The 27249-nt window shown below is 47.2% G+C and overlaps 1 protein-coding gene across 5 annotated transcripts in view; it reads right to left on the bottom strand.

The window, feature by feature from the left end:
- The window catches only part of ANKRD27 (ankyrin repeat domain 27), a 79839-nt gene continuing 52590 nt past the window's right edge, over positions 1 to 27249 (bottom strand). For 4 of the 5 annotated variants that reach the window (XM_017861716.1, XM_017861718.1, XM_017861721.1 and 1 more), the window contains 12 exons: positions 25654 to 25851; positions 22731 to 22790; positions 22498 to 22617; positions 19901 to 19945; positions 17966 to 18088; positions 10463 to 10660; positions 8748 to 8867; positions 7161 to 7322; positions 4936 to 5047; positions 3213 to 3291; positions 2946 to 3018; positions 1 to 1329 (listed from right to left, as the gene is read on the bottom strand). In XM_017861716.1, the coding sequence (XP_017717205.1) occupies positions 1108 to 1329; positions 2946 to 3018; positions 3213 to 3291; positions 4936 to 5047; positions 7161 to 7322; positions 8748 to 8867; positions 10463 to 10660; positions 17966 to 18088; positions 19901 to 19945; positions 22498 to 22617; positions 22731 to 22790; positions 25654 to 25851 (1512 nt within the window). In that variant the 3' untranslated portion in view covers positions 1 to 1107. The remainder of the gene's footprint in view (positions 1330 to 2945; positions 3019 to 3212; positions 3292 to 4935; positions 5048 to 7160; positions 7323 to 8747; positions 8868 to 10462; positions 10661 to 17965; positions 18089 to 19900; positions 19946 to 22497; positions 22618 to 22730; positions 22791 to 25653; positions 25852 to 27249) is intronic. The other variant, XM_017861719.1, reaches the window with a different exon arrangement.

The following is a 27249-nucleotide window of genomic DNA, read 5'->3' as shown; positions in this document are numbered from 1 at the left end:
TTCAAGAATCATAAAGTTTACTGTTTCTTTTCCATCATTTGGCACATATCCAAGGCACATTAGAAAATTAGAAATCATAAATTACTTTGTAGAAAAATAACCCCTCCCTTCTGTACATACACAAGTATTTCCAAGAACATGGACAAAACCATTTCCCTATTACAAGGTCATTTGAAAATGGATTCAGGACAAACCTATATACTTGTAGCTCTAGGCCAATAACATAAAAAAAAAATAATCTACAGAAATTTATAAAAAGGAATAAATGGCAATAAATTCTAACTGAAAGTAACTTTGACCTGGTTTGTGCTATTAAGTTTTGAATCTGAATCAAAAGACTAAGAAAAGATGTGCCAAATCTACTCTCTAATCCAGTAACCATCCGTCAGGTGTGAGTGTGACATTCACAGGAGGTTCTCAACAAAAAGGGATGTTTCTAGAAACACTGCTACAGACGCACGTGTAGTAACCAAATATCTGTACCTATTTGTTAGAAGGAAAATGATAACCAACCTGTCCCACATGCATGATGTGGAAGAGGTCTGATGCATCCTTTCACTAAAATGAACATCAAAATGGGATTGAGGCATCTTTTGGTTCAAGTGTTGCTTTGCAAAGAAACGTTGTCCAGCTGTTGCTTTCTTCCTTCAGATACGACATTTCAGCCTGGCCTCTACAGTACAATGAAACCTAAATTGCTTCTCTCCCGCTTCATCCCAGGTAGAGGAATTCTAGTTGTGGTTTGTGAATGTACACAGGTCAGAGAGGTTTAGCACCTTTTGGGAGGAGGAGGTCAGAATCTGGTGGTGAAACCTCTCCCCCTGTGACCAACAAACCCTCATACTTAAAAAGAAGCATGCACCTCTGGCTTAAGGATCTGGACTCTACTGGAATTTGTCTGTTTCAAGTGTATTCATTAACTTTGAAGAGGAGAGAGATGGTGGTGGTGAACTTTTTTGTTGCATTCTTAGCCACAGAAAAGCTTTCAGGAACTTGGTGCTGAAGACTTCTCAAGCCAGTTTCATGGAAGAACATTTAGTCCTCAGTCAGCATCATCTTGTTGCATCCTTGCTTCCTGGCAGCAGGTTCAACAACTCGTCATTCCTGTTAGGACCGGGAAGCACTAACCTCTTGGGGAGCAGCAACCTCCAGGCCCTGGGACACGACTGCATCATCCACCGTGTGTCTCCGCAGCATCCGTCTGTGTCCAGGGCCAGTCTGTGTCAGTCCAGGCCTCTCTGGCCAGTCACTGTTGCCTTTCTCAGCAGCATGAGATCCACTCTGAGCTGGTGGGTTATTCTGTCTCAGTGTGACACTTTGCCTCCCTGGCTAAAGAAAGAGTACATTTTGAACCGTTCACGTCCTCACTGTACTGGAAGCCACAACTATGACAGTGACAGCTGCCCCTTAGTGTCACACAATGTGCTCAGTGCTTGACAGGCATAATTTCAATTCTCACATCCCTGTGGTGCTAACATGGCAATGTGCATACTACATGTGTCAGACACAGAGTAAATGTTTCACGTGTTTTCACAATCTTTATTACTCTAGGAGGCATGTACTACTATTGTTATCCCCATTTTACAGCTGAGGAGACAGGATCAGCAAAGTTAAGCCACCTGCCTAAAGTCCCACAGCTAGCAAAGGAAAAGATAGCACTTGATGGAACTCAGGCAGATTTCAACGTTTCTGGCTTTCCCACAAAGCAGCAGGTCTACTAGCAACACCATGTAAGACTAACTATGATATCAAAATTAGTCATGTTAATTAAAATCATTTTAATTATCTAAAACAACAATTTAGAACTTTTGTGTATTTGTTCCAACAAGCCTATGCTACATACGCTATAAATTCTCATCAGCAGTAAGGAAAGTCGTGGTTCTGAGAAGAATCACTGTCTCAGATCACAGGTTTTTTTTTTTTTTTTTTTTTGTTTGAGATGGAGTCTCGCTGTGTCGCCCAGGCTGGAGTGCAGTGGCCGGATCTCAGCTCACTGCAAGCTCCGCCTCCCAGATTTACGCCATTCTCCTGCTGGGACTACAGGCGCCCGCCACCTTGCCCGGCTAGTTTTTTGTATTTTTTAGTAGAGACGGGGTTTCACCGTGTTAGCCAGGATGGTCTCGATCTCCTGACCTCATGATCCGCCCGTCTCGGCCTCCCAAAGTGCTGGGATTACGGGCTTCAGCCACTGCGCCTGGCCAGATCACAGGTTTTCAATCAAGCTTCTGAGTAATTTAAAAATGCAGAAGGGCCCGGGCGCGGTGGCTCACGCTTGTAATCCCAGCATATTGGGAGGCTGAAGCAGGCAGATCACTCAGGTCAGGAGTTCAAGACTAGCCAATATGGTGAAACTGCGTCTCTACTAAAAATACAAAAAAAATTAGCCAGGTGTAGTGGCACATACATGCCTCTGTAATCCCAGCTACTCAGGAGGCTGAGGCGGGAGAATGCTTGAACCCGGGAGATGAAGATTGCAGTGAGCCGACATCACGCCACTGCACTCCAGCCTGGGCCACAGAGCAAGACTCTCTCAAATAAATAAATAAAATTAAAATGCAGTGGGAAAATGGTCACCTAATTGTCTGAGCAACTGTACACCATACTTGGAGACATTGTTTACCCATCTATATATAAACTGTCATTTTCTTTGGTGATTAAAACCATAGTGAAATTTGGGATGTTTCATCTCCTATAAGCACCAAGACCTGCGGTTTCCCACACATGTAACACTTTCCACTCCTCTGCTCAGAAATGTACTTTGAAATATAACAATCAGTGAAGTCTGTACACTGTCCCATGAAATAATTCCAGTTTTAACTGTTGCTAGCTCATACGGCGCAGGGAAAAATGAAGATGATGATCAAGGAGACGTGTTTACCATGGATTACTTTTGACAACGCCAGGCTTTAGAAAATATGATTGAAAGCCAGTGTTTAATAACTTACCTGATGCAAAGAACCTTCGGTTAAATTAGGGACACTTCTATCTCTTGCCATAATCTCCCTTGAAGTCTTTCCCCTAAAACCCAAAATAAACTAAAATAAATATTTGGACAGTGGCATGAAACACTCTGGTTGGCCACAAGGTGGCAGCATTTTTGACATTATTAGGTGCAGATTTGTCCATAACCAATTACAACTGAAGCAGCTTACGTGCAGCTTGGAGTAAACTAGGGGCAAAAGCACAGAAATCAACTTGATTTTCATACTCACTTAAACTGACCAGCTGAGTGGACAAAGTAAAACTGTCTTGTAAAAGGTTCATCTGGTACATCATACAGTTTTGAGTTCCCTGTAGATAAAAAGATAAACATCTAAAAACTTCGAAAACAGTGTAAAATTATTTTAAAATTACAGCACAGACACAATCTTTCTATTCTCAGGTTTACAAAAATTTAGAAAATGAAACACTGAATTTGCTTAAAGAAACACAGCTAGTACCTATTTGTAACAGGCTGAGTATCTCCAATTCAAAAATCTAAAGCCTAAAATGCTACAGGCCGGGTGCAGTGGCTCATGCCTGTAATCCCAGCAGTTTGGGCGGCCGAGGTGGGCATATCACTTGAGGTCAGGAGTTCAAGACCAACCTGGGCAACATGGAGAAAACCCATCTCTACCAAAAATACAAAAACTTAGCTAGGCATGGTGGCGCACACCTATAATCCCAGCTACTGAAGAGGCGGAGGCAGGAGAATCACTTGAACCCAGGAGGCAGAGGTTGCAGTGAGCTGAGATTGCAACACTACACTCCAGCCTGGGTGACAGAGCAAGACTCCATCTCAAAAAAAAGCTACAAAATCCGAAACATTTTGAACTCTTTGACATGAGGCTCAGAAGAATCTGATTTCCTGATCTGGATCCTCAACCAATGAGTATAATGCAAATATTCCAAAACCCAAAACGCTGCTGGTCCCAAGCATTTGAGATGGGGGGTAGTCAGCCTGTATTATGAGAACCCCCATGAAACAGAAAACGAAATCCTTAACTCCCTTAACTCTCCTAGCCACAGCCAATTACAGTGAGACAGTCTCAGGGTTATCCAGATATGTGAATGGGTTTATCCATATTATTGTATTGCATTATTGCATACCTCACTGGATAATATTTCACACTGTAAATTAAAAAAAAAAAGTAGAACAAGGACCCCTTCTAAACTTTTTAAAAAGAAGAAAATACTTCAGTCCCACTGCTGTTTGGCAACTGCTGTTCTAATTATAATCAACCTCTGCATACGTACAAACTTAAAAAAAAAAAAAAAAAACCTTGAGGCCAGGTGTGGTGGCTCACGCCTATAATCCCAGCACTTTGGGAGGCCGAGGTGGGCAGATCACGAGATCAGGAGATCGAGACCATCCTGGCTAGCACGGTGAAACCCCGTCTCTACTAAAAATACAAAAACAAAATTAGCCGGGCGTGGTGGCGGGCACCTGTAGTCCCAGCTACTCAGAAGGCTGAGGCAGGAGAATGGCGTGAACCCGGGAGGAGGAGCTTGCAGTGAGCTGAGATCATGCCACTGCACTCCAGCCTGGGTGACAGAGCGAGACTCCGTCTCAAAAAAAAAAAAATCTTGAAAGGTAATATTCGCCCTGGATGTCCAGGAAATTCCCAGAACACCTGACTTTGGAACATAAGGCATGAAAGAAACTACCCGGGAGACTGTTCCCCATCTCCATAGAGGGACGCCTGAACCTTCAAGGTAGCATTGACAGTTTATTTCCTCAAGAAACATCATTACCATCAACCAGAAAACTAATAGCAAAAAAAGATTACCCACAGTCTGACAAATTGGGAGGTAACCATTTCTTTGGTGCCTGTATCCCCTCCAGGCATGATTATAATTACATTTTACATATACAATTAAATGAACACCAGCAACTGCTCATGAATGTCTAAATATACCGAAGTTGAGCATGACAAAAAGAATGTAAACTCTTACATTTTTTCCTGATCTTAACAGTAACATACTCCTTGCCGTCAGTTTCGGCCACATCGTCTAATGAGGCAACACAGCTTGGTACCACCTGAAGCAATTCCATTATTTTTGAATTCTGCAATTTGAAAGGGAAAAGGAACAGTAAAGTTTTTATTCTTTTTTAATAGGCTATTATTTGTTTTTGATCTAAATGTCAGTATTAGTGTGGCTGGGCAGAAAAAGCTCAGAAATAATTACAAACGGAGCTTGGAGGCCATAAAGCCCAGTGGTAAAAGGAGGCCTGTGTGGAGAGCCCGGCTCTGCCCTCTCGGTGGCCTCCATGCTGGGGATCCAACCACTCCATGCAACCAGCTCAAACATAGTAAGTTGATCTACTATCATATACTGATCATGAGGCTGCTGAGGGCCCCCCATACAGTAAGTACTCATTGAAACACATTAATTAACGGCACGGTGGCTCATGCGTGCAATTCCACGACTTTGGGAGACCAAGGTGGGTGGATCGCTTGAGCCCAGGAGTTCAAGACTAGCCTGGGCAACACAGCAAGACCCTGTCTCTATTTAAAAATAATAATAGGCCAGGCGCGATGGCTCACACCCGTAATGTCAGCACTCTGAGAGGCCGAGGTGGGTGGATTGCTTGAGCCCAGGCAGTCGAGACCAGCCTGGCCAACATGGCGAAACCCTGTCTCTATTAAAAAAAAATTAGCTGGGCCTGGTGGCACATGCCTATAGTCTCAGCCACTTGGGGGGCTGAGGTTCGAGAATCATCTGTGCCCAGAGGTCAAGGCTGCGGTAAGCCAAGATTGCGCCATTATACTCCAGCCTAGGCAAGAGAGACACTGTCTCAAAAAATAATAATAATAAAATTAAAAATTTTTAAAAACCAAAAAAAATCAACATACTCATTTAAGAAAGTACTAAACTTAAGAGTTTAAAATATTTCAATTCTGTCACTGAAAATTAATATAAGGAGGCCAGGCACGGTGGCTCACATTTGTAATCCCAGCACTTCGGGAGGCCAAGGGAGGTGGATCAGTTGAGGTCAGGTGTTCAAGACCAGCCTGAGCAACATGGTGAAACCCGTCTCTACAAAAAATACAAAAAAAATATAGCCAGGCGTGGTGGCACATGCCTGTAATCCCAGCTACTCAGGAGGCCGAGGCACGAGAATCGCTTGAACTCAGGAGGCAGAGGTTGCAGTGAGCCAAGATCACGCCACAACAGAGCAAGACTCTGTCTTAAGAAACAAAAAAATTACTATAAGGAGCCTATCCACGGAGTGGATTGATTGATGGTGATATTAGCTTCTCAGCTGTGTCACTTAACAGCCAACTCGCTGTCTATCTTGAGTAGAAAACAAAAGAAAGACTCAGCAGGAAAACAGGAACAGAAAGAGCTGCCGCGCGCCGGGGGAAAAGGACCTTTCCCCATTGCTCTCCACGCAAGCACCCACAGCACTGGAGAAGGCAGTACACCAATAACCACGATTCCCACAGGACTGAAGGACTTTTACTTTCATTTTTCTGAGAGACAGTCTCTGTCACCAGGCTGGAGTGCAGTGGCACAATCTCAGCTCACTACAGCCTTGACCTCCTGGGCTCAAGCGATCCTCCCACCTGAGCCTCCTGAGTAGCTGGGACTACAGGCACACCACTATGCTCGGCTAATTTTTTGATTTTTTGTAGAGATGGGGTCTCCCTATGTTGCCCAGACTGGTCATGAGCTCCTGCGCTCAAGTGATCCTCCTTCCTTGGCCTCCCAAAGTGCTGGGATTACAGGCATGAGCCATTGTGCCTGGCCTCAAGGAGTTTTAAATCCACCAACTAAACAAACCTTCTCCATCATGCTGCTAAGACAATGGCTGTGTTCACACTGTGAGGATGGTGAGACCAGAACATCATGACTTGCTCCTTCCCCTGGAGTGCCTGACTCTACGTAACTACTGGACCACGGCCCTACTGCTGGCTGCGGGGAGCCCCTCCACTCAGGCCTTTGAAAACCACCTGTGAAAGAATGATTCCTGGTTCCCAGAGCGCCACCTCTGACCAGGGGACCGAGGACCAGCCATCCACCCACGCTGCGGACTTCTGGCACACCAACTACGCCCAACCCAGCGATGCCAAGGGCCAGGTGTTGCTATTTCAGATCCAGCTTAAACACAAGGGATCCAGAGGGAGCTGTGAGCAGCTCAGGATTCCCTCGGCTCTTCGACGCTCTCCGCCTACCTGTTCAGCACAGTCTACAGCCGTGCGCTGCCGCTTGTTCAGCACCTGAGCTGACGCTCCGTGGAGCAGAAGCAGCTCTACCACGAAGACGTGCTTTTCAATCACTGCCTCGTGCAGCGCTGTGTTGCCCTTATTGTTAGAAGCGTTAATGGAGGCCCCGTGCTGGAAAGAGAAACCACACGATCAAAAGGAACGCTACGAAACGTCAGCATGGAATATGGCTGTGGGCATACAGGTATTCGCTATAAAACACATTCAACTTTTCTTATGTCTGAAAATTTTCTTAAAATTTGGGGGGGAAAAGTAGTACTGAGAAAAAAAGATTTATAGACAGAGTTCCTTGCAGCATTTATCCTAATAGCAGAGAAAACAGAAGCCACTTAAACGTACAGAGAAGAAACAGGTTAAAAAAAAACCACTATGGTATATCCACAGTTATGCAACCATTAAAAATCAAAGTTCGAATAAACAAGTTTCTACATTAAATAACACTAAAACAGAAAACAATACTTGGGGCCAGGCACGGCAGCTCACGCCTGTAATCCCAGCACTTTGGGAAGCCGAGGCAGGTGGATCACCTGAGGTCAGGAGTTCAAGACCAGCCTGACCAACATAGTGAAACCTCATCTCTACTAAAAAGAAACCAAAAAACAAAAAAATTAGCCGGGCATTGTGGTAGGCGCCTGTAGTCCCAGCTGTTTGGGAGGTTGAGACAGAAGAATTGCTTGAACCTCAGGGGCAGAGGTTGCAGTGAGCCGAGATTGCACCACTGCACTCCAGCCTGGGTGAGAGTGAGACTCCATCTTGGAAAAAAAGAAAACAATACTTAGCGAGGTGCCGTGGCTTACACCCATAATCTAGCACTTTAGGACGCCAAGGCAGGAGCATCATTTGAGCTCAGGAGTTTGAGACCAGTCTGGGCAACAAAGTAAGACCCCATTTCTACTAAAAACAAACAGCAAAAATTAGCCAGGTGCAGTGGTGCATACCTGTAGTCCCAGTTACCTGGGAGGGTGAGGCAGGAAGATTGCCTGGGCCTGGGAGACTGAAGCTTGCAGTGAGCCGTGAGGGTGCCACTGCATTCCAGCCTGGGCCACAGAGCAAGAACTTGTCTCAAACAAAAAAGAAAACAAAACAACACTGAAGCTATACATATTTTTGAAAAGTCCGCCAAAATGAGTTTCCCTCGAGTAGCAGAGTCATGGACAAGTTGGTTTTTCCCTACTTCTTCAGGAAATTTTAATCCATTCCCATAACGTTTATCAAGACGGAAAAAGAGCAGCAGGGACAGAGGCGGCCACTCAGCCCATGCTCACGTAACAGCACGACACATTCCCGGTCAGTGAGGTGAGACCCAAACCCTTGGCAAAAGCAGTGTTAGAGCCCTTGAGACTGCATCCTGGATGCTGAGGCACCATCCGTTCCCATCGGAGAACTCCGCGTGGCAAGGTGCTTGCCCCGCTCCTCTCCCCAGAGGCCTGGGGCTGATGAGTGGCCCGGCCTCTCCATCCCCAGTGCACTGCAGGGGTTGCTGGGTGGAGGCACCCTGTTAACTGGTGCAGGTGTGACGATCAGGGGGACCCTCACCTGTAGAAGCAGTGCGGCAACCTCGTGATGGCCACCGGAGCAGGCATAAATGAGGGGCGTGTTTCCACTGAGGTCCTTCTTATTGGGTTTTGCATTCAAATCTAATAGACACTTTACCACCTGGGCCAGAGAAGAAAAACGTGCAAACTTAATCAAAATTTCTGTCATTTCCTGCCGGAGAAAATTATGAAAAAAAAAAAGAAAATAAGAAAACAAGAAAACAAAATTTCCAGAGAGAAATCCTCAAATTTGATCTTCTTTTGACTTGTCTCTGAGCTTATTAAATTTTTTGTTTTTGTTTTTTCTTTCTTTCTTATTTTTTTAGACAGAGTTTGCTCTGTTGCCCACGCTGGAGTGCAGTGGCATGATCTTGGCTCACTGCAGCCTCCACCTCCCAGGTTCAACCGATTCCCGTGCCTCAGCCTTCTGAGCAGCTGGGACTATAGGCACCTGCCGCCACACCTGGCTAATTTTCTGTATTTTCAGTAGAGATGGGGTCTCGCCATGTTGGCAGGGCTGGCCTCGAACTCCTGACCTCAAGTGATCCACCCACCTCAGCCTCCCAAAGTGCTGCGATTACAGGCATGAGCCACCACACCCAGCCATCTCTGAGCTTATTGAGAAGACTTTAGACCCTCCAGGAGAAAAGGCACCAGGTGAGAGGGGAGGGCTACCGTCTGCTGTGGGGCTGCTCTGTGTGGGTGAACTGCAGGGTGACGGTGATCTCACTTCACCAGATGTGCTGGGCGACGGTGATCTCACTTCACCTTTCTATCTTTTCTACCCCAGGGAGAGCTGCAATCGCCACTCCAGTTTTACAGATTAGGAAAGCGATGCCTGAAGCTCTATGCTAGGTGTCGGTGAGAGAGATGCAAAACCTGAAACATGGCTTCTGTCTTTAAAAAGTTAACAGTAGAACTGATATAGGAAAATGAAAAAATATATACACAGCTTTCCTTAAAGAAAAGCAGGGCCCAGTGCTGTGGCTCACGCCTGTAATCCCAGCACTTTGGGAACCCAAGGTGGGAGGATTGCTTGAGTCCAGGAGTTCAACACCAGTCGGGACAACATGGCGAAACCCCGTCTCCACAAAAAAATAAAAAATCATCTGGGTGTCGTGGGCGCATGCCAGCTACTCGGGAGGCTGAGATGGGAGGATTGTTTGAGCCCAGGAGGTTGAGGCTGCAGTGTCAGCCAAGACTGCAGCACTGCACTCTAGCCTGGGAGACAGAGCAAGACCCTGTCTCAAAAAAAAAAAAAAAAAAAGGCAAAGAACAACAGGACTTTCAAAAAGTTAATCACTCCAAAATTCTCCCTTGAGCCCCTCTATGGGGCCTTGATTATTCTTTATGAAGTGTTCAACTGTCGGGCCCAGAGCAAGCGCTGTCAGGGTATAAGGGTGGTAAGATGACCATGGGGACAGCCCTCGGTGGCCACCACACAAGCTCAAGAGCCAGATCCTGCTGGGAGCAGAATCAGAATGACAACCTCGGTACCACCCAAATGGGCGTGGCAGTGGGGCAGGGACTGGCTCCACCCCCAGGGAGCACCAGGGTTCTGTGCCCTGAGGCTGAGTGGCCTACCCTGTGTGCATCAGAATCTCCGGGCTCAGGGGAGCAGTGTCCTCTGGGGTAGCCACCAAACCCCTGCAGCATTCCCACTAAGGTGCCCAAAGCGGACACCCTGCTCCACTGCCTGCGACACAGAGCCCGAACCTGAAAGTGGCCCTGCTGGCAGGCCAGGTGGAGTGGAACAGCTTGGTCTGCATTCCTGGCACCCGCGTTGGCCCCGTGCTTCAGCAGGAGGGGGATGAGGTCCACCCGGCCGTGCAGGGCGGCAACATGCAGCGGGGAGGAGCCATCCTGGCTGGTCACGTTCACACCAAGCCCGCTGGCAGGAACCTTCGCCAGCCTCTGGGAAGCACAGAAGATGGAAACAGAAACATCATCAGTATTGAAGAAACTGGGCCAGAATGATTGGCGCCATGTGCCCCCCACAGCTCCCACGCACGATGCGGGATCATGGTGGGATGCAGGATGGATTCCAATTCCTTTGGAACTACGTGGCATGCCAAAGAACAACTTCCTTTTTTTTTTTTTTTTTTTTTTTTGAGACAGGGTCTCACTCTGTTGCCCAGGCTGGAGTGCAGTGGCACCATCACGACTCACTGCAGCCTCCACCTCCTGGGCTCAAGTGATCCCCCTGCCTCAGCTTCCCAAGTAGCTAGGTCCACAGGCACAAGCCATTGTTCCCAGTTCATTTTTTTGTTTTTTTTGTAGAGATGGGGTCTTGCGATGTGGTCCAGGCTGGTCTTGAACTCCCAGGCTCAAGTGGTCCTCCCACCTCAGCCTCCCAAAGTGCTGAGACTACAGGTGTATGCCACTGTGCCTGGCTAATTTCACTTTTTTCTTTTCACCAGGGCTGTAGAGCCTCTAAATTCACTTTGAGGGGCATGGCCACAGCCCCGCAAAGACGACGAGATTCACTTGCTGTTTAAACCACTGCTAAAAGAAATAGTGATTCTTGGCTTTAGGTGAGAGTAATTTTACTTTTGATGATTAAAATGTTACCTCTTTAAAAAAAAAAAAAAAAAGAACAAAACAAAAAAAACCATATGCTAAATTAAAGGCTGAATTTTACTACATGTAAATTATATCTCAAAAATCAAAAACAAAGAAGCTAGGAAACACACACGTGCGCACACACACACACGCAAAATGAAACACCCTGCATATTTATCAGAATGGCTCAAGTTAAAAAGTCAAGGCTGGGCACAGTGGCTCACGCCTGTAATCCCAACGCTTTAGGTGGCCGAGGTGGGCGGATCACCTGAGGTCAGGAGTTCTAGACCAGCCTGGCCAACATGGTAAAACCCCGTCTCTATCAAAAATACAAAAATTAGCCGGGTGTGGTGGCCCCTGCCTGTAATCCCAGCTACATTACAGGTGTGCACTGAGGCTATAGAATCGCTTGAACCCAGAAGGAGAAGGTTGCAGTGAGCCAAGATTGCACCACTGCACTGCAGGCTGGGTAAGAGAGAGAGAGACTCCAGCTCCAGAAAAAAAAAAAAAAGTCAAAATACCAAATGTTGGCAGGGATGTGGAGCAAGTGGAATACTCACACCCTGCTGGAGGGAACAGAAACTACTTCAGCCACTTCGGAAAACTGGCAGTTTCTTATGAGGTTAAACATATCCTTACTATATAATCCAGCAATTATACTCCGGGTGTTTACCCAACACAAAGGCCCGTACACAAATGTTCACAATGGCTTTATTTACAAACCCAGAAGCAGGAAAACTACTCAGATGTCCATCAATGGGTGAATGAAACAAGAAATTCTGGTGTGTCCACCCAATCAACTACTACCCAGCAATGAACTCCTGATCCATCATGGGTCTCAGAAATACCGAGTCAAAGAAGCCAGACACAAAACGGACATGCGTTACGATTCCACTTACAAAAGATTCTAGAAAGTGTTAACTAATCCATGATGATGAAAAGCAGGTCAGGGGTGAGGCGATGGGAGAGGTGATGGGGGCACGGGGGTTTTGGGGGGAGGACGGCAAAGTCTCACAGGAAACTCTTGCAACTGAGGGAAAGGTGTATCTTGATGGTGGTGATGGTTTCGCAGGTTTATGTATCTGTAAAACTTGCCAAATTGTATACTTTAAATACATATGCTTTATGTAAATATAAATTATATAATTTATAATGTATATAATTATATTTCAATAAAAGATTTAAAAAATTCTAAAACACCACTGGAGGCCGGGTGTGGTGGCTCACGCCTATAATCCCAGCACTTTGGGAGGGTGAGGCAGGAGGATGGCTTGGGCCCAGGAGTTCAAAACCAGCCTGGACAACACAGCCAAGACCCTGTCTCTACAAAAACAAAAAATCAGGCGAGGTAGCTTACGCCTGTAGTCCCAGCACTTTTGGGAGGCCAAGGCGGGTGGATCATGAGGTCAAGAAATCGAGACCATCCTGGCCAACATGGTGAAACCCGTCTCTACTAAAAATACAAAAATTAGCTGGGCATAGTAGCATGCGCCTGTAGTCCCAGCTACTCAGGAAGCTGAGGCAGGAGAATTGCTTGAATCCGGGAGGCAGAGGTTGCAGTGAGCCAAGATCGCACCACTGCACTCTAGCCTGGTGACAGAGCAAGACTCCGTCTCAAAAATAAATAAATAAATAAAATAAAATAGCCCGGCATGGTGGTACATGCCTGTAGTTCCAACCATTCGGGAGGCTGAGGCAAAAGGATCCCTTGGGCCCAGGAGTTTGAGGCTTCAGTGAGCTCTGATTGTACCACTGCACTCCAGCCTTGGTGACAGATCAAGACTGTCTCTCAAAAAAAAAAAAAAGTTTAGGCCGGGAGCAGTGGCTCATGCCTATAATCCCAGCACTTTGGAAGGCCAAGGTAGGTGGATCACTTGAGGTCAGGAGTTTGAGACCAGCCTGGCCAACATGGCAAAACCCTGTCTCTACTAAAATACAAAATTAGCCAGGTGTGGTGGCGGGCGCCTGTAATCCCAGCTACTCGGGAGGCTGAGGCAGGAGAATCGCTTGAACCCAAGAGGCAGAGGTTGCAGTGAGCTGAGATGGCGCCACTGCACTCCAGCCTGGGCGACAGAGGGAGACTCCTTCTCAAAAAAAAATGTAATTTTTTACTGCAGGCCCGGTGCAGAGGCTCATGCCTGTAATCCCAGCACTTTAGGAAACTGGGGCAGGAGGATCACTTGAGCCCAGATGTCCCAGGCTGTTAGTGAGCTATGATGGTGCCACTGCACTCCAGCCTGGGTGACAGAGTGAAACCCCATCTCTAAAATTAAAAAAAAAAAAAAAAAAAAAAGAACACCACTGGGCTAGAAGAAGATTTTCATTTAATCACAGACATGAAGCAGTATAGTGTTGTGTCTTTCTGAGAAATTACAAAAGGAGAATAAGAGGTTTTAGAAGTGCAGGGAGCCTAAGACTTCAAGTTCCACAGTACTGTGTAATTAAAGTGGGGAAACAGGGAGGGGCAAAATAGCAAAAACAGCAGCAGCAGAGACGCAGCACGCTCCCCTCACCACACACAGGCACTGAGAGTCCGGGGGCTTCGTCACTTCCCACCAGATGCAAGGGAACACCATCTGCCTTTCTTATCCTGCATGTTCATAGCCGCCCACGTTGGGGAAACAGTGTTCTGGACCATGTGCATCCAGAGGCAGGGGGCCAGGTCAAAAGGCGCACACCCCCAATGTACATGTTACCTCACAGCTGAAAACATGTGAGGGAAAACTTCAGTCATTTTCAATATCCTCAGAGTCGCCCACACTGAAGTTCTTTTTAGAAATGGTAAAACTATCCTACAATATAAAGGCTAATACCGCTCTATTTTGTAAAGTCAAATCCCTTTTCTTTTTTTTGAGATGGAGTTTCACTCTTGTTGCCCAGGTTGGAGTGCAATGGCACGAACTCGGCTCACCGCAACCTCCGCCTCCTGGGTTCAAATGATTCTCCTGCCCCAGCCTCCTGAGCAGCTGGGATTATAGGCATGTGCCACCACAGCCGGCTAATTTTGTATTTTTAATAGAGATGGGGTTTCTCCACGTTGGTCAGGCTGGTCTCGAACTCCTGACCTCAGGTGATCCACCCGCCTCGGCCTCCCAAAGTGCTGAGATTACAGGTGTGAGCCACCGTGCCAGGCCAAATTCATTTTCTTTTTTATTTTATATTTTATATTTTTAGTTTTTTAGAGACAGGGTCTTACTCTGTTGGCCAGGCTCGTCTCAAACTCCAGGCCTCAAGTGATCTTCCAGGGTGGCCTCCCAAAGCGTTGGGATTACAGGAGTATGACACTGAGCCCAGCCTAATTCTCTTAGTATGGGACATACACATCTATAATTAGATAGCTAACACATGAATGCATGCTATGTATGCAATACCATTTACAACTGCTTGAAAGAAGATTAAATACTGAGGTGTACACTTAACACGACACAGGCAGGATATGTATGCTGAAAAAAAAAAATCACAAAATGTTGATGAAAGAAGTCAAAGAAGGCATAAATACTTGGAGAGATATACCACGTTCATGAAGACTCAACATATGTTGAGTCAGATGATGTCATTTCTCCCCAGTTCATCTATAGGTTTAATGTAATTCCTATCAAAATTCAAGCAAGGTTTGTAGACATACAAAAGCTAATTCTAAAATTGATACGGCTCAGACCAGTCTGGATATTATAAGAGTGAGTAAGTAAGTAAGTAGGTATATAAATAAATAAATAAAATTTACATGGAAAGGCACAGGCCACAGAGTAGCCGAAACATTCCTGGCAAAGAAGAATAAATTAGGAAGAATCATTTAATCTGGCACTGAGGCTTACTACACAGCTACAGTCATCAAGACAGCGCGGTACTGGTAGGATGGGCCCATTGATCAATGCAGCAGAACAGAGAACCCAGAAATCGATCCACACAATCTATAGCCAACCGAGGTGCACAGGCAAGTCACGGGAGGAAGGAGAGGCTTTTCAACAAATGGTGCTGGAGCAAGTGGACATTTGTAGGCAAGAAAAAAAAAGAAGAACCTCAACTTAAATCTCACACTTTGAGTAAAAATTAACACAAATTGGATCACGGACTTAACTATAAAATATAAAAGTATAACTTAAAAAAACAGGAAAAAGTTGGAAATCTAGAGCAAGGCAAAGAATTCTCAGATTTGATACCAAAAGTATAATCTATAAAAGGAAATATTGACAAACTAGATGTATAAAAACCTTTTCCTCTGTGAAAGCCCACGTGAGATTACAGACAAGCTGCAGAATGAAAGGAAATGTCTGCAAACCACGTGTCTGACAAATATCCACATATCTAGAATATATAAAGAACTCTCAAAATTCAACAATAAAGCCAAAAACAAACCAATCAGAAAATGGGCAAAACACATTAACAGACATTTCGCTGAAGAACATATATAGATGGCAAATAAGCACGTGAAAAGCTGTTCAACAGCATCAGCCATTAGAGAAATGCAAATTAAAGCCACATTGAGATAGTACTACACACCTATCTGAATGGCTGAAACAGAGAATAATGACCACGCCCAAGGCTGGGGAGGATGAGGAGAAACTGGATCACTCATACATCGCTGGTGGGCATGTAAAACGATACCGCCTGCTTGGGAAAAGACTGTCAGTTCCTTATGAAAACGAACCATGGAATTACCGTGCAATTACCACATGACTCCACAATTGCACTCTCGGGCATTTATCCTAGAAAAACGAAAACTTGTGTTCTTACCGAAACGTCTACTCGAATGTTTGTTCATGGCAGTTTTATTGGTAACATTCCCCAAACCAGCAACAAAATACATGTCCTTGAACATTCCACATGAGTATATGCCACCATTTAAAAAATGGAATGCCAGCCTGCCACGGAGAAACAGACCTGATTCTATGCAACAACGTGGAATCAAATGGAGCGAACAAAGTCAATCCCGAAAGGTCCTACGTATACTGTGTGATTACATTCATGTAACGTTTTTGAAGTGACAGGATCAGAGAAATGGAGAACAGGTGAGTGGTTGCCAGGGGTTGGGGATGGTGGGGTGGGCGTGGCAGGTAGAGAGGTGGGTGTGGCTGTAAGAGGGCAGCTTGAGTGATTGGTCTTGTGGTGAGAGAAATGTGCTTGCAGGTGACGGAGACGTGCTGTGTCTTGATGGGGGTGATGGCTTCACAGGTTTTACATCTGTAAAAGTTCACCAAATTGTATAAATACATAGACTTTACTGTCTGTGAATTATACTTCAATAAAGGATTTAAAAACCAATTCTAAAACACTGGCTAGAAAAGAATGGCGAGGTGGGTTTTAATTTAATCACAGATATAAAGCAGTTTAGTGTTGTGTCTTTTGGGGACATTACAAAACAAGAAGAAGAGGCTGTAAAAGAACAAGGAGGCCGGGCGCGGTGGCTCACACCTGTAATCCCAGTACTTTGGGAGGCTGAGGTGGGTGGATCACTTGAGGTCAGGAGTTTGAGACCAGCCTGGCCAACATGGTGAAACCCCCGTCTCTACTAAAAATACAAAAATTAGCCGGGCGTGGTGGTAGGTGCTGTAGGCCCAGCAACTCGGGAGGCTGAGGCAGGAGAATGGCTTGAACCTGGGAGGCAGAGGTTGCAGTGAGCCGAGATTGCCCCATTGCACTCCAGCCTGGGCAACAGTGCAACAGAGCAAGACTCTATCTTGGAAAAAAAAAAAAAGAACAATGAGTATAAAAAAGTATCTTCTGTCACAGAAGATATTTTGAATGTGACGGTGGATACATAAACCTACACATGTAGCACAACTGTACAGAACTAAATACACACACACACACACACACACACACACACACACACTGAGAACAAGCAGAACTGGGGAAATCTGAACTAAGGTCCACAGATTGCATCAATGTCGATATCCTGGCTGTGATTCTGCACCATAGTTTTGCAAGGATGTTACCCCTGGGGGAAGCTGGGAGAGGGTTTGGGGATTCCTCTGCACTTGGGGGAAGAGTCCCCACGAAGACTGAACTCACTTGAGTAAAAGCAGCAGCAGAACACGCGTGCAGCTTCCCTGGAGGGCTTTAGGTACCTGGCAGGAGATCCTCGAGCATCTGTTCATAAGCTCCTGCCACAGGACTCAGGGGCCCAGATAGCAGCCAAAATGCTAATCACGGGGACACATTCCTGCTCACTTACCTGCTGCACAGGAAGCTGGCACTCGCCCTGGGCTAATGAGTCCCACCATATCTTGGGGAATACTTATTCACAGCCATGCAGTACAGTAATTATCTGGCTGAGAAACAGAGAACTTTCCTGAGGGAAAAAGGAAGAATTTGCTGGCCACGAGCAGTGGCTCACATCTGTAATCCCAGCACCTTGGGAGGCTGAGGCAGGAGGATCGCTTGAGCCTGGGAGGTCGAGACCAGTCTGGGCAACACAGAAAGGCCGAGTCTCTACAAAAAGAAATGAATTAGCCAGGTGTGCTGGTGCATGCCTGTGGTCCAAGCTTGTCAGGAGACTGAGGTGGGAGGATCACTTGAACCCAGGTGGTTGAAGCTGCAGTGGGCCATGACTGTACCACTGCAATCCAGCCTGGGTGACAGAACAAGACCCTGTCTCAAAAAAAAAAAAAAATTGCCTATATTCTCCAACCTCCACCAATAGAAACAAAGCCGAACCTTCTGAGCTGGGGCACACTTGGGGCACTGGCACAAGGGGTGACAGAATTCGAGGTCTGCTGCACTGACAGTGTCCTCCGCATCCTCCAGGTCCTCCTCTGTCCACTCCAACAGGTAACGCACCTGATGATGGAGAGTAAGGGAAACAGGAACACATCCTCAGCGTCTTCGCTGCACAGTATCTTAAACACACACCGTCAACCGTTCCCAATCAGGGCTCACACTTCCTTCCCCAACCCCACAGCCATTTATAACCGGCTTCTGCTCCCTCATGAAGTCTTCCTCAGTCCTTCCACTTCACAACTGATGCCAGAGATTCTTTTCTTCTATCATAAAAATGGGCAGGCAGATCAGTGCTGCCTCAGGGTGATGGCTTTAAAACTCTAGTCCTAGGGCTGGGCGCAGTGGCTTATACATGTAATCCCAGCATTCTGGGAGGCAGAGGCCAGAGAATCTCCTGAGCCCAGGAGTTCAAGGCTACAGTGAGCCATGATTACACCACAGCACTCCAGCCTGGGCAACAGAGCAAGACAGTCTCAAAAAAAAATAAACCCACCCTGGTCCTAGGGCACTTAGTAAGCACCTCACTCCCTCCTCCATTAAAAGTGGAAGATACGGCCAGGCAAGGTGGCTCACGCCTGTAATCACAGCACTTTGGGAGGCCTAGGTGGGCAGATCACCTGAGGTCAGGAGTTCAAGCCCAGCCTGGCCAACATGGTGAAACCCCGTCTCTGCTAAAAATACAAAAATTAGCCAGGTGTGGTGGTGCATGCCTGTAGTCCCACCTTTTCAGGAGGCTGAAGCAGGAGAATTGCTTGAACCCAGGAGGTGGAGGTTGCAGTGAGCCGAGATTGTGCCACTGCACTCCTGGATGACAGAGCAAGACTCTGTCTCAAAAAAAAAAAAAAAAAAAGTGGAAGACACAGTCCTTTCAAGGGGCCAAAGGCAAGCCAGGGGAACCTGTCCCTCAGAATCTAAGGAAGGCTGTCTCCACTGTCCACTCATTTCACTGTCAGATGTGCCTAATGGTTAGGACAGATGCCTTCCCTTCAAGCCATGACACTCTCTCCAGGTGCCAGCCCAGGGCCAGCGGCCCCATCTCATCCAGACACCTGCTTATGACTCCTTGGAGCCCCAAGTCTCAGGCCCCCTCCGGCAGCCCAGGAGTCCCAGCCGACCACAGCTTCTGCAGAGCCTCACAAACACCACTGGGCTCTGCCCTCGCTTCTCTATTTCCTCCTGTCCCCAAAATGCTGCCCTCTCTTAAAACCGAGCTGCCCTCCTTGCACACTGGCTAGTGGGCCTGGGCTCTGAGCCCACACTCTGTGCCCTGGACACGGTCTCTGGTCTTGGCAACGTCTCACCACACTCCTGGAATACGGACGTCTGAAAGGCAGGGCCCACGCTTGCTATGTGCCTGTATGTTGATCTGCCTCATTACTTGTCAGGAAAATATAACATTGCCATTACCAAACATGCATTAAACATACCGCCCTCTGCACAAAATCAAAGAGTCCACATGGCCCAAAACTGAACTGCAGAAAAGAAACACAGGTGGGTGGCTGTTTTAAGCTAGAACAAGCTTTTTATAATAAAAAGCACTTCTAAAGCTGGGCATGGTGGCTCACACGTGTAATACAAGCACTTTGGGAGGCTAAGGCAGGAGAATCACTTGAGGCCCAGAGTTCAAGACCAGGCTGGGCAATATAGCGAGACCCTATCTCTACAAAAAATTTGTTTATGATTAGCCAGGCATGGCCACACACAACTGTGTACCCAGCTATTCAAGAGGCTGGGGCAAGAGGATCGCTTGAGTCCAGGAGTTCAAGGCTGCAGTGAGCCATGATCACACCACTGCACTCCAGCCTGGGTGACAGAACAAGACCCTGTCTCTAAAAAATAAAAAGAAAAGAAAAGGCACTTGTAAAAACTCACCATTTCTAGATCTCCATCAGCAACTGCTCTTAAAAGTTTTTCTACCTTAATAAAAGGAACAAGAATGTTAGAAAAATGATTTCAGTAATAAAATAATAATAGAAATAATATAAACATTCTGAAAACCTATTGGCTTGATTTGTGGAGTTTTAACGTCTGACTTAGTATCTTATTTATTTACTTATTTTTTAAGATGGAGTTTCGCTGTTATTGCTCAGGCTGGAGTGCAATGGTGCCATCTTGGTTCACCGCAACCTCCGCCTCCCAGGTTCAAGCGATTCTCCCGCCTCAGCCTCCCTAGTAGCTGGGATTACACGTGCTCGCCACCATGCCCAGCTAAATTTTTTTTGTATTTTTAGTAGAGACAGGGTTTCTCCATGTTGGCCAGGCGGGTCTCGAACTCCCGACCTCAGGTGATCCGCCCATCTCAGCCTCCCAGAGTGCTGGGATTACAGGCGTGAGCCACCATGCCCGGCTGATTTAGTATCTTGTAAATGTGTCCCTAAAACTGCTCAGAGAGGGTATCCTAGGAAGTTGCTGGTGTACACAGAACCCACTGCCATTTAGGGAATATAAACTGTAACTTTATCCACGTGGAAAGGTGAGGCCACGGTCGCCTTGGAGAACAAGTCCTTCCTAAGACACCAGCCACCTCTATGATTTAGAAAAATACACTTAGCTAAGGGCAGTGGCTCAGCCTGTAATCCCAGCACTTTGGAGGCTATCCCCAGGAGTTTGAGGGTGCAGGGAGCTATGACTGTACCACTGCACTTCAGCCTGGGTGACACAGTGAGACCCTGTCTCAAAAAAAAAGAAAAAAGAAATACTGAACTCAGCTCTCAATATCTGCTAGCTGGGCACTATGAGGGTGGACACCCCTCCCAGGGACAACTTCAGGTCTCCGTTAGACTTTGGACCATATCTCTTGGCTTTCTCTGCTGTGGTTCTGCATGGAGCTAAGCTTACTTGGTCCTCCAAGAGCATGTCACGGCTTGCGGGTAGTGGGACACTATGGTAGAGTCAATGAGGGTTCAGCACCCATGGCGGGGGCCATCAAAGGTGGTACATCCATTCAACAATCCACTTCTCAGCTAAAGAATGAGGCAGAACTAGCCAGGTGCAGTGGCTCACACCTGTAATCCCAGCACTTTGGGAGGCTGAGGTGGGCGGATCACCTGAGGTCAGGAGTTCGTGACCAACCTGGCCAGCATGGTGAAAACCCATCTCTACTAAAAAAAAAAACAAAACAAAACAAAAATTAGCCAGGCATGGTGGTGGGTGCCTGTAATCTCTGCTACTCAGGAGACTGAGACCCGAGAATTGCTTGAACCCAGGAGGTGGAGGGTGCAGTGAGCCAAAATCACACCACTGCACTCCAGCCTGGGTGACAGAGCAAGGTTAGGTCGCAAAAAAAGAAAAGAATGAGGCAAATCTATTGTGCTGACACTGAACAAACTCTAAAGTAACTTAAGTGGAAAAAATAAAAAGAAAAACAAAGGCCATCAATGAACTTCTGCAAACTGCAAGGTGGACACGTGTGTGAATGTCTATGTGAACTTTGCAAGAAGTCAGGAACAACGACATTAGGTTCTCAACAGAGGTGCCTGTAGAGCGGGGATGTAAGGCAGAGAATGCTATGCAGACACTTTCCAAAATGATCTGAAATCAGACCGGGTACGGTGGCTCATGCCTATAATCCCCGCACTTTGGGAGGCCCAGTGGGCGGATCACTTGAGGTCAGGAGTTCAAAATCAGCCTGGCCAACGTGGTGAAACCTATCTCTACTAAAAATACAAAAAAATTAGCTGGACATGGTGGCAGGCACCTGTAATCCCAGCTACTTGGGAGGCTGTGGCAGGAGAATTGCTTGAACCCAGTAGGTGGAGGTCGCAGTGAGCCAAGATTGTGCCACTACACTCCAGCCTGGGCGACAGAGCAAGACTCTGTCTCAAAAAAGTAAAATAAAATGAAAATAAAACAGGCCAGGTGCAGCGGCTGACGCCTGTAAACCCAACACTTTGGGAGACCTGAGGTCAGGAGTTTTAAGATCAGCCTGGCCAACATGGTGAAACCCCATCTCTACTAAAACTACAAAAACATTAGCTAGGTATGGTGGCAGACCCCTGTAATCCCAGCTACTTGGGAGGCTGAGGCAGGAGAATTGCTTGAACCTTGGAGGTAGAGGTGGCAGTGAGCCGAGATTGCACCACTGCACTCCAGCCTGGGAGACAGAGCGAGACTCTATCTCAAAAAAATTAAAATAGAAATAAAATGATCTGAAATCAGTGGACCTCTACATGACCTGACTTGTATTTTTCTGAGCCTATCCTCTCTCTAATACACAAACACACTCTACCACACTAATTGCTGCTCAGGGAGCAGCCCACGGAAGGGCATGCCTAAGTGCACAGCACTGCGAGATGCCGCTGGGCCTAGCTCGAAGGCACCAACCTCAGCCACCACACAGCAGCAGCGGCCCCAGCACAGGCGAGCAGGCTGAGAGGGCAGCCCTCATCAGGTCAAGGCTCTTCAGCTGAACGCCACTGCCTGGGGCCGCCAAGGCCTCCCCGTCCCCGTCCTCCCTCTGAAAGCCTCACCTCTCTGTAGTCCTTCTTGGTCTCCTCCTGCCTTGAGCCAGCTGACATGGAGGAGAAGCTGGAAGTGGAGGACTCTTGGCTGATGGAGTCCACGGAGCGCTGCGGAGACTGCACAGGGGCCTGTAGCCAGGGAGCCCCGATGAGAGAGAAGACAGGGCACAGGGTCACGTGAGGACTGGAGAAAGAGCCCTTGGTCTCCGACGTAACCAACTTGCTCCGCCTGGCTGACTTACCTCGGATGACTTCTGCCTCCTCTCTAAGGACAGGTGATGGGCTTCCATTATAGATAGAATCTAGGGGGACAAAGGGGATGCCAACAGTACCCAATGAGATGGAGGTCGTCTCAGCACAGCCCCATCACCCACATGCCCCACTGCTGGCCTAGCTCCTCAGAATGTCAGTGCAGTGAGCCTTAGGTCATGTGGCCCAGCCGCATCCTTGGATGGCCAGAGAAACCAAGACCCGGAACAGGTGGCAATTTACATAGGGTCACACCAAAGTTGGGGCTTCCTCCCATCACGGCTCCTCCTGCCCCGTGGGAGGACTCAGGGGTTCCCATGCATGGACTCAAGGGATAAGAGAAGCCAGACCCGCATGGAGCCTGATAGATGACTGCATCCAGCCCCCAGGCCTGTCTGTCCACAGGCAGGAGGTGTGGCCTTTCCTCCAGCACCCACAGGTCTCAAGCAAGAACAGCTCAGAGCCAAGCCGAGAAGGCGGCCTCTCCTTTCCTCTGCAGATCTCCCTCTGGAAGGGTCTCTGGTAAACAAATACCACAGCAGTAGAACCCTCCTCCCAAGGCATCGCAATAGCCCAGGCCGTGGTAGCATTGCTCAGCCCAGTCAGCTCTGCCTGTCAGAAAGCTGCGACCTTTGCAGAAAGGTATTCAGAGGTACAGCCGAGGCCCCTGAAGCCAGAAGCAGGGATCTAACCCTTCACAAACTGTGCTTTACTGTAGATCTTACACTGTGTCCCTACCACACACCAAAAACATAATTAAAAAAAAAAAGGTGGGGGGGAAGCTGGGCGAGATGGCAAGATGGTCCACATCTGTCATCCCAGCACTTTGGGAGGCCAGGGCGGGCAGATCACTTGAGGTCAGCCGTTCAAGACCAGCCTGGCCAACATGATGAAACCCCGTCTCTACTAAAAATACAAAAAAAAAAAAAGTAGCTGGGCGTGGTGACGCACACCTGTACCTTCCGGTTACAAGGGAGGCTGAGGCAGGAGAATCGCTTCAACCTGGGAGGCGGAGGTTGCAGTAAGCCAAGATCATGCCACTGCACTCCAGCCTGAGTGACAGAGTGAGCCTCCGTCTCAAAAACATAAAATAAAATAAAAATAAAAAAGAAAGACGAAGGCCCAGGGGCGGTGGCTCACACCTGTAATCCCAGCATTTTAGGAGGCCAAGGTGGGCAGATCACTTGAAGACAGGAGTTTGAGACCAGCCTGGCCAACATGGTGAAACTCCATCTGTATAAAAAATCCAAAAATTAGCCAGGTGTGGTGGCGCATGCCTGTAGTCCCAGCTACTCGAGAACTGAGGTGGGAGGATGGGTTAAGCCCAGGAGGTAGAGGTTGCAGTAAGCTGAGATCGCACCACTGTACTCCAGTTTGGGCAATACGGCCAAACCTTGTCTCAAAAAAAAAAAAAAAAAAAAGATCAGAAGTAAACTTTTGGAGGTGATGGATATGTTTATGGAATAGATGGTGGTGACAGTTTCATGGATGTCCACTTATCTCTAAACTTATCAAGTTGTACACACTGACTATATACAGCTTTCTGTATGCCAATCATGCCTCAATAAAGAGGTTTCAAGAAAACAAAAATAAAAACAAATTCAAACTGTGCTACTCCCAGAATAAGATGTGAACAAACTGAAAGAACAACCTAGAAGAGCTGGAAATTATAAAAGGGAGCCAGTAAAACATCAAAAGGCAGAAAGCTGGCCGGGCGCAGTGGCTCATGCCTGTAATGCCAGCACCTCGGGAGGTGGAGGTGAGAGGATCACTTGAGGCCAGGAATTCAAGACAAGCCTGGGCAACATGCTAAGATCTCATCTCTATTACTTTTACAAAATCGTATATTTTGGGGCTGGGTGCAATGGCTCACACCTGTAATCCCAGCACTTTGGGAGGCCGAGGTGGGTGGATCACCTGAGGTCAGGAGTTCGAGACCAGCCTAGCCAACACGGTGAAACCTTGTCTCTACTAAAAATACAAAGAATTGACCAGGCGTGGTGGCAGGCACCTGTAATCCCAGCTACTTGGGAGGCTGAGGTGGGAGAATCGCTAGAACCTAGGAGGTGGAGGTTGCAGTGAGCCGAGGTTGCAGGGAGCCACTGCACTCCAGCCTGGGCGACAGAGCGAGACTCCATCTCAAAACAACAAAAAATTAAGTATTTTTGTAAAAAGGCAGAAAATCAGGCCTGTACAAAGGGAAGGCTTCCCTAGAGACCTGGATTGGAACAGAATCCCTCAGGGGACCCCCAAGCTGGGGTCTCCATTTCACAGGGACCCATGCTTCCCCCGGTCAGTCTGCCACATGCCTGCCTTACAACGCCATTCACCAGCTCTGCTGCTGAGAGACGAGAGTGCAGAGAACTGGCCTCTGTGAGCCACCCCCAGTCCCCACTGACGCGCAAGAGGTGAGCACTTCACAACACGCTCCCCAAACTATGTCTCCAGAAATTACTACCAGAAAAAAGTGAGTTCATTAACAAATTATGTACGAAAGAAACCATACTCAATGATGTCCAGAACTAGCCAAGTCAGAATAAAGATTCTAGGCATTGAAGGTGAAGCACCGGGAAAACAGAGTTCCAACACATCTTGCTCCCTCCCCAGTTCCTGCCTCTGAGGACCCTCGTTTCTACCCACTCCATTTGCCAATAAATCAATAGCACTCAGCAGCCAGAACAAACTCTGCCTGCAGCAGCTCCTGGAACAACCATGAGAAAAATGCCCACTCAAACCAAAAATAATATAAATCAGTAAAACCCATTAACAATGAAGTCCCACATGCAGCAGAAAGGGTGCAAGCCAAGTTCTGCCCTCAGGCACTAATGCATAATTTGTCTATGAGGCCAAGACCTAAGCTACGGACATCGATCTTCTTTCAAAGTCATCTTGCCGCTCAGAGATGGGAAGAGCTACCTTTGAGTTTAATGCACACTTGAGAGGCGTCTCCTTTAGTCTGTTCTGGATCTCGGTGGATGCTCCGTTCTGCAGCAATGTCTCTATGACGCCTTGGTAGCCCCAGCGGGCAGCAATGTGTAGAGGGGTGTCTCCTTTCTCGTTGCCAATGTCAAGTCTGCACGACTCCACATCGTAGTAGACCAGAGCCTTCACACACTGCAAAGAGATGGGGAAAGAGCATCGCTCATGGACGTATGAAGCCTCGACAAGGTCTATGCTCTCCTCGGCCTCCTCACCAAGCAAATGTGCAGTAATAGACAGAACTCAGAGGTGTCACAGTATCTGATCAGGACACCTCATTCTTTTTTTTTTTTTTGAGACAGGATCTCTCTCTGTCACCCAGGCTGCAGTGCAGTGGTGCAGTAATAGCTCACTGCAGCCCTGAACTCCTGGGCTTAAGCAATCCTCCCGCCTCAGCCTCCTGAGCAGCTGGGACTACAAGCATGCACCAGCATGCCTGGATTTTTTATTTTTTATTTTGTAGAGACAGGGTCTCGCTCTGTTGCCCAGGCAGGCCTCAAACTTGTGGGCTCAAGCAATCCTCCCATCTCGGCCTCCCGTAGTGCTGGAATTATAGACGTGACCTACCGCGCTCAGCCAGGACACCTCATGCTTTCAAAAGGATGAAACTGCCAATCAGTAAGAAGTGGCTGCAAAAACTGTGATGTCTCCATGTACAGAACAGAGTTACTACAGCAGGCCTGAGACTGCTAACCATTGAGAAGCCTGCTTGCAAGACTGCCTGTTGGCCTGAAACATTCCATGGGTGCCTGGACGTGGGGAGTGTTCCCAAAGTTCCCTAATTGATTAGGTGGCTCATACTGGGCCTGAATTGTTTTATACAATGCAGTTTATGCTGAATGCTGAGTTTCTTCTGGGAGTATGGCATTTTGGAACATGCTGTCCAGAAGGTGCTTATAGGACTAGCCTTCAGTAACTCTTGGGGACTGAGTTCCTCCCGAGTGGACCACACTTCCTGTGTGTGGTTCCAACTCACTGCTGGAAGAACTGAGCCCATCCTGTGTGGCTCCATGAAAAAACACCTTTTTTTTTTTGAGACACAGTCTCGCTCTGTCGCCCAGGCTCACTCCTGTAATCCCAGCACTTTGGAAGGCTGAGATGGGCAGATCACTCGGGGCCAGGAGATCTAGACCAGCCTGGCCAACATGGTGAAACCCTGACTTTACTAAAAATACAAAAATTCGCTGGGTGTGGTGGCACACACCTATAATCCCAGCTACTCAGGAGGCTGAGGTGGGAGAATCGCTTGAACCCAGAAGGCGGAGGTTGCAGTGAGCAAAGATCCCATCACTGCACTCCAGCCTGGGTGACAGAGTGAGGCCCTGTCTCAAAAATAAATAAATAATAAGTAAATAATAAAAACAGAAAATGTAAAATTGAATATGTATACAAGTAAGAACCAGATGGTAGCAAGGATAAATGAAAATGATTTGACTTCAGGATAAGAAAATGAGTGACTTCTTTTTAAATTTTTGTTACTTCAATATGGCATCTGTAATATACTAAATATTCCTTTTTTTTTTTTTTTTTTTT

The sequence above is a fragment of the Rhinopithecus bieti genome, unplaced genomic scaffold (assembly GCF_001698545.2).
Source record: "Rhinopithecus bieti isolate Rb0 unplaced genomic scaffold, ASM169854v2 scaffold_62779, whole genome shotgun sequence".
Lineage (NCBI taxonomy): Eukaryota > Metazoa > Chordata > Mammalia > Primates > Cercopithecidae > Rhinopithecus > Rhinopithecus bieti.
Note: the sequence above shows the minus strand (reverse complement) of the source record. Positions and strands in the feature narration are given on the sequence as shown.